The sequence below is a fragment of the Galeopterus variegatus genome, unplaced genomic scaffold (assembly GCF_000696425.1).
Source record: "Galeopterus variegatus unplaced genomic scaffold, G_variegatus-3.0.2 Scaffold3647, whole genome shotgun sequence".
Taxonomy (NCBI): Eukaryota; Metazoa; Chordata; class Mammalia; order Dermoptera; family Cynocephalidae; genus Galeopterus; species Galeopterus variegatus.
The window spans coordinates 80,226-87,345 of record NW_007729758.1 but is presented as its reverse complement, the minus strand read 5'-3'; the positions used below and the strand labels follow the sequence as shown (position 1 = coordinate 87,345).

The following is a 7,120-nucleotide window of genomic DNA, read 5'->3' as shown; positions in this document are numbered from 1 at the left end:
CTGGTTTCTGATGTGTCCTGTAGACAAAGTCAGCTCACTACAGTGAGGTTAGACACCATGTGGACTCTGCGGACGGGGCGCTGAGGTTGTCTGTTTTGCCCAGGGTGGGGTTCCTGCCTAGTCTGTGACACTGGGGGAGCAGGAGCGGATTCCAAAGGAGGTCCTTTACCTAAATCCACATTTACCTTGTCATCTTTTCCTGCTGACTTCTGCCACTTGCCTGTGTAACCTGGACACTTGGGTGTGAGGCTCTCAGCTCCAAAATCGATTCTTCAGTTCCTTCTTTTTAAAAAAAGATGTTACTGTGTCACAACAAATAAACCTTGCTCATACTATCTGCATAATAAAATGTAGGAATAACTCTCCCCTGCCAAAAGACTTCTCAGATGACTCAGAAATAAACTCATATGCGTTTTCAAAAATAATAGAAACTCCGTGTTTAAAATGGCCTATTTGTTGATTTTAATATTGAAAACAACTTCCTATTCCTAAAATGATTTTTTCCCCCCAATCTATTCTTGGGCATCTTCTTGAGTTTCCAACCCTCATTAAGGGCGGTCTGGGTTTATGAAGGGGAGAATAAAAGCTTTCTGAATAGGACATTCCTGGGGGAGTCCATGTCCTCCGATTCCCTGTGAGAAGCGTCTAGGGCCCACCTTGTGAAGGTTCATCCCAACTAAATGTGTTCATCTGGACTTGGTCTTTACCAGCTCCATTTAAAAGGTGTTTGACCTGGGCAGTCATGCAGGAGACAACCCTGGCTGGGCTGGTGGTCTGCTTGGACAGGGCATGTTTAACCTCATGGGCCAGCTCTCTTGGGCCAAAGTCTTGTTTGTGGTTTAGAGTAAGGCAGTGTTCAAGCAGCCCACGATCAGAGCAAGATTGTGGAGTATCCTCAGAAGGGCCCTTCACATGGGCTCTACGTGAGTTTTCCTTCACAGAAATTGGCCAGGGGAAGCTGATATATTGAAGAAATCATCATTTTATCAGACGCAGACAGCAAGGAATCAGGATAAATGGGAAAATAACTCAGTGAAGCCCTGCATGCTGCCACGTAGGAGAGGAGCTCTCTCTCCTCTATGCTCGTGAATGAAGGTGGATTTTTCTTTACCTTGACTCTTCGTCCCATGTGTTCATTGTGCTGGTTTCTGAAACTGAAGTTGACAAGAGGCAGCCCTGTTCACTGAATGGCCTGGGCAGCAGCAAGTGTCCAGCAGGACTGGGGAAAAACAAAATGGCCCCCACTGCCTGGGTCTTGGGCTGTCTTGAATAAAGGGACTTGGAGCTACTGGAATGTCTTTCACATTCAAATCCCAGAGCTCCTTCCTTTGCATCTCAAAAGACAGAGGAAATATGGAAGAGTGGATTTTCTAGAAGTTTCCATGAGATTTCATAAGCAAGACATTGATCTGAGCAGGTCAAAGAGGAGATTGGTTATCTGGGGCTCCAGTACAGATACAGGCAAAAAGGCAATGATGAAGCCAGTGAGGTCTGTCTACACATCCTCAAGTGACCGTCTTGGGGAATTAGGAGAGAAAGAAGACATACATAAAAATTTTGTTTGAAAAGCTGATCCTAGGAATACGTCCTTTGGATGAAAGCTAGTGCTGCATAGATGGGAGGACACTAGAATTGGAATCCAGTGATTATTCGTTTTGGTTCATGACTTTGCCAGCCCCATCACCTTCCTTTCTAAGAATCGATGTTCTGGCTGGGCTCCGGCTAACTTCCAGCCTTCCCAGGGGGAGCCAGGATTACATCTGCGTCTTTGTATTTTGTATCCAGGTTTCTGCCGAGTCCAGCTCGTCGATGAACTCCAACACTCCCCTGGTGAGGATAACAACGCGCCTCTCCTCGACAGCAGACACCCCCATGTTGGCAGGGGTCTCTGAGTATGAACTGCCAGAGGATCCAAAGTGGGAGTTTCCAAGAGATAAGTGAGTCCTTCTGCTGGGTATATCCCCAAATGGAGGCTTAGCTATAAATGGGGATATGGGACTGACATTTTCTTTTCATGACCTTTAACTGCAAAGGTCTTGGTCTAACAATGTCAACAGCAGTCAGACTGTATTTTTAAATAATCAGCTTCTGGAAAGAAAAGAATGGATTTTTTAAATAGCTCCTTTCAAGCAGAGCCACTTAAACCCTGGCAGGTCCCCAAACAGGATGGTCTCTGATTATAATTTTTAAAAATTTCTAGATAATTCAAACCCAGTCAAATGGAATAAAAGTAGAATTACTCAATTTATAAAACAGATCTAAAACTCCAACTTCTGGTTACTAGAACATGATTGTTCTGTAGTTCATTTCTTTGGAGAAATTAAATGCAAAATATAAATTGCCTTTAAGGATCTTTAGTCAGTGTTGCTGTTTTTAGCAGTTACTAATGTAATATTGGACTGAAAAGCTTCAAATATGATACCTGACATCTCATTTCTGTGGTCTATAATATTTTCCTTATTGGTCGATATGGAGGTGTTCCCATCAGATGTTCAGTCAATATGTGGCCACCTGGGCTTTGTGGAAGGCATCGTTTTGGAAGCCGTGTACCTCTTGGTCCGGCTTGAAGGCCCTGTACTTTGGGTTCTGTTAGGCTGGATGTGAATCCTGGCTCTTCCAGCCAGGGTCTGGGCAACCTTGGGTGAGTCACCTGGTTCTCTGAACTTCATTCCTATAAAATGAGGGTATGGACCTCTCAGGACTGAGCACAATTCATTTGCCTTTATGTATTGGTAACCTGCAAGCTCCAAACTGCAAACCTCAGCAAGATGGTTGTGCTAGGCATAAAGTCAGTGGGGCAGATCTTGGGCTACCAACCCACCATCCTTTAGGCAGGGACCAACTCCCAAACCCACCTTCTGAAATGAAGTGCAGCCATCAGCTCACTTCTGGGGTACCTCTTGTAGTCAGTAGAGTCCAAACAGCTTGAGAGTAATAGAAGGAAGAAATGCTGACTGTATTTCTGCATCAAGCAGACTGCACTCCTGACCTGCTTACAAAGACCTACTCCATTTCTCTCAACATTTGCATTATCTCCCGAGATTATGTTAGAGAAGTGTTTAATATACATTTCTTGTATATATACACACAAATTTGGAAACACAAAGATAAGCTTTTCCAGAGACTGGATATGATGAGCTCTTTTTGGAAAGGAGAGAGAGCTTATGCACCACTTGTGATTTCGATTCGCACAACTTCACATCATTTTTGTTTCCCAGCAGCCAACGGAGAGATACTAATTGGTATCATAAGCTAGAACCAAATAATTGTATAGGTATCGTTCAGTTAGAGTGTTAATGGAAGGAATTTCCAGTTGATTTGTGTACTGTAGTGAAGAGATCATTTATTCATTCATTCAAGACATTTACTTTATTTTTTTTATTGGACACTTACTGGGGAGACACTAGAGAAAACACGAAGAATGGTTTCTTTACCTGCAGAGTGGAGAGAGAGAAGGGGGTGTTTCTTGTGAGACCTGCCAGGCTCCCTAGATTGTAAGCGATTATACAAGTAGGTCAGTTCATGTGCGCATTCCTACGTATATATGACTGAGTTGGGGAGTTGTGATTATATTTTAAGAAATTGCAGCTTTCTGCTTCAGTCCATAGTTTTGCCACCTGTGACACCGCAGTCAACAGTGGGAGTCTGTATGTGCCGAACTGTTAGCTCTCACCCGGGGGTACCCGGAGTGTGGAAAATCTGAGTGCGATGCATTTCAAAACAGTGTTTAGCACAAACGTAGGTGGAGCAGATTTCCAATGAATGAAGGCCATTTAGAAGCAGTTTATTAGATCGGAGCAGAAGTTATACAAAGAAATGATTGTTATGCTTGTAGTAGCAGGGCAGTGGGACATAAATTTGCTATTTTTCCAATGCAAATGTTTATTTTCTGCCAAGATGTTAAATTTAATTTTAGTTCTGGGTAGAAGGGGAATGACCTCAGCACAGCATATGCTGCCCTCAGTCTTTTCGCTGAACTTTTGCAAACCATTGTGTATTTACTGTAAGTACCATTTCCTAATGGCAGCCCAGTACTCTGCTGTGCTGAGTAAAAAAACCAGTAAATATTCCAAAGACTTCTCCATTCTCTTGGTTTCTGGAATTCCCAAGGACAATATATGAAGGTAGTTTAGAAAATTCTTGGAAAGATTTGTGTTATCTTTAATTCTGTGTTCCCACAAACTTTTTGAAGTGTCCTTGTATGTCTCTTTGTGTGATGTGATAGAGCTTCTAAGCTTAGAAATTTAATTTGTGGCATTCACTTAGGATTTTCTTTATTGTTAATTTCAGGTAGTGACAAGGATTTCTAAACTTATGTCAAAAAAAAAATTCCAATTTCTAGAATTTTCTTTTTCCTTTAGTGAAAAATTAGAGATTCCTTGAAATGCATTTAAGATTCATATCCTGTAACTTGGCAAGGAATGTGACCATAAAATCCACTGGTATTTGAGGAATAGTGATTCTAAAGCCACCACTTTAAAGGGACAGAAAAATAAGAACAGCCTTAACGTTTTTATATGACATTCTAAATTACAAATATTTCATTGGCTCAAGATCAAAAGCTCCTCGTTGTCAGCACTTAGGAAAGCTGACCACCTCACTAGCAAGGATATCTTCCATAAAGAAAATAAATCGAGACGAAAACGTGAAATTTAATAGCTGTTCCACCAGTAATTGACATTCTCTAAAACGTCACTAAGAAAATACTCCAGCGCGTGTGTACTCTGCGTCTCATTAGTTCCATATGATAAATACGCCATGCTTTTGCATGCTGTTGAAAGATTTTTATATTTAGTTCTGGAATTCCCCTCGCTACGCCCCTTCACCAGATGCTGCGCGCTAATCCCCTATTTACACATCTAGGCTAACGCTGGGCAAGCCCCTGGGGGAAGGTTGCTTTGGGCAAGTGGTCATGGCAGAAGCTGTGGGAATCGACAAGGACAAACCCAAGGAGGCAGTCACCGTGGCAGTGAAGATGTTGAAAGGTGAGTCGGGAGGCAGGGGTGGGGGCAGGGTGGAGAGTCTTATCAAGAATGTTCCTTTTGTGGCATGTGAACTCTATCATGGCAGCGGGTCAGAGAGCACATAGTTGACCTGTGGGGTTGAGATGTTTTCAGCATAAATCAGTATCTTGGACAGACTGTTTATCTTGAGCTGTGTGTACTTATTTAAAAAAAACGCAGTTTTGTTAGAAAAGTGTAGCCTTCTAGATTGAGTGATTCTTTGACTCCTTAGAGATGACCATGATTCTTCATTCCCTCTCTATTTTTAAGTGCTTCGAAAGCATCCACTCACCTGTAATTGATGGATTTAGATGGGGATGGGTATGCTGAATTTGGGACTCAAACCTGAACTACAAATAAAGGCAAATTGGTATTTTGGGAAGGTGCAGGGAGGCTTAGGGAGAACACCTCTTTTGCGCAAGAAACAGAGTACAAGTGACTCCATGTCTGGGAGAGTCACTGACTGGATTGGAGCCTCCTGGGACATAGGAACAAGGACCCTGCGGTGGAAACGCCGTGTCCCGTCTGTGGGAGTCTGAACATTTCTGCGTAAACCTTCCAACCCTGCTTCATGTCTAAGTCCGAGGAGCTTAGGAACTTTTAACCATTAACTTGTTCCTCCCGCAGTATTCTTTTATGAGAAGAGTTACAGGGAACGGTCACATTATAAATCCTGTTGTAGAGATCTCAGGAAGGAGATCCTCGCTGCGTGTTTCCCACGTTTCCAGGCACAGAGGTCTGCCCTGGCGGTGTGGGGCGCCTGGCACATTGGGGGCGCTCCAGAGTTAGGCTTTTTCTTTTTTTCTTGAGTTGTCATGAGACAGTCGTCACATCCCTCCCTAACGGGAAGTAGGAGGCTGGAAATAGTCAAAAAGATGTTCATTTTGTTTTTTAGCTATTGACCCGAATGACTCCCAAGGAAAACTAGGGTGTTTTGAGATGTTCCCCACCATGGGTTTTGCTGCCAGGGCGGAGAACTGTGCTTTCTCACCCCAGGTGTCTTGGCACCACCGACCACGTACCAGGGTCAGGTGTGGGGAGGGCCCAGGCTTCATGTCTCTTTCGGCACAACTTCTGATGTTGCTAGTGGGTCTCAGAGTTACATGGGAGACTGCAGCAGTGGAGGTCTGGGAGTTCTGTTTCTCTTGTTACGCCAAGGCTGGCAGTCTACCCTTTTGTGACATGTAGAAGGACATTAGCCTCAGCACCCTCATGGAGTGTCCTTTTTCACATCCAGTGGATGGCCAGGAGCCTGGAGAGCGGGGGATGTCCTCAGCCGTGTGTCCACAGATGTGCCCCTTCTGCATGCAGTGTAGGTTTTGCACACACAGTCAGTCGTATTGCTCTTCCTTTTGTGAAGCTAAAAAGCTTCTCTCAACATGGTTTCTATTTGTGCCCTATTTCTTTCTTTTTCTTTTTTTTTTCCGTAAGCCCAGGTTTTTCCATATTGAATTAGCTTGAAGGGGTGCACATGGCGGGGGGAGTCTTGTTACGTATTAGAAGCTAAGTGAGCCTGTGTATGTATGACCTGTGCCATTTTTACCTGAACTTACAGAGCAGAGGTTTATAGAAGTAGGATGGGAATCACAGCTCCCTTTGAGAATCCCATAGAAAGCAGGGACCTTTGCCTGCTCAAAATGCCCATGCACGTGCACACACGCGTTCCAGAGAGTTACGGGGTGCCCCTTGAAACCAGCTGTGAGTGCTCTAAGGGCTGCTAGGGGTCAGGTTAGGCATGCTTGGTCGGGAGAAAGTCTGTAGTGATTTGAAGGGTTCCTGCCTGTGTTCTCCTCTCTGGTTGTCCTCAGACTTGCTTTCAGGCACCATGAAGTTTGATGTGGTTTTTCGAGGCACCTTAGACGTGGCAGAGGATGGGATTATTTCACAATTGAGGAAAACACTCTCATGTTGGTGAGGTTTGCTGGAGAAGAATTGGCCCAAGTGTCAGAGACCTGCACTCTGGTCCTGACTGTTGACCCCATTAACACAGAGTGGGGCAGTTCTCTGTCTGGGCCTGTGTCCCTTCACTGATAAGATGAGGGAGATGATTTGGAAGGTCTTATCTGATTCTAAAGTGCAACTTCATGCTGTTTCAACTAAGTTTTTGACAGTTAACC

The 7,120-nt window shown here is 44.0% G+C and overlaps 1 protein-coding gene across 3 annotated transcripts in view; it reads left to right on the top strand.

Moving 5' to 3' along the window:
- Window positions 1-7,120, top strand: part of FGFR2 (fibroblast growth factor receptor 2) — a 106,049-nt gene that overhangs the window by 81,805 nt on the left and 17,124 nt on the right. For all 3 annotated transcript variants that reach the window (XM_008585625.1, XM_008585624.1, XM_008585626.1), the window contains exons 9-10: window positions 1,786-1,937; window positions 4,864-5,002. In XM_008585625.1, coding sequence (XP_008583847.1) covers window positions 1,786-1,937; window positions 4,864-5,002 — 291 coding nt within the window. The remainder of the gene's footprint in view (window positions 1-1,785; window positions 1,938-4,863; window positions 5,003-7,120) is intronic.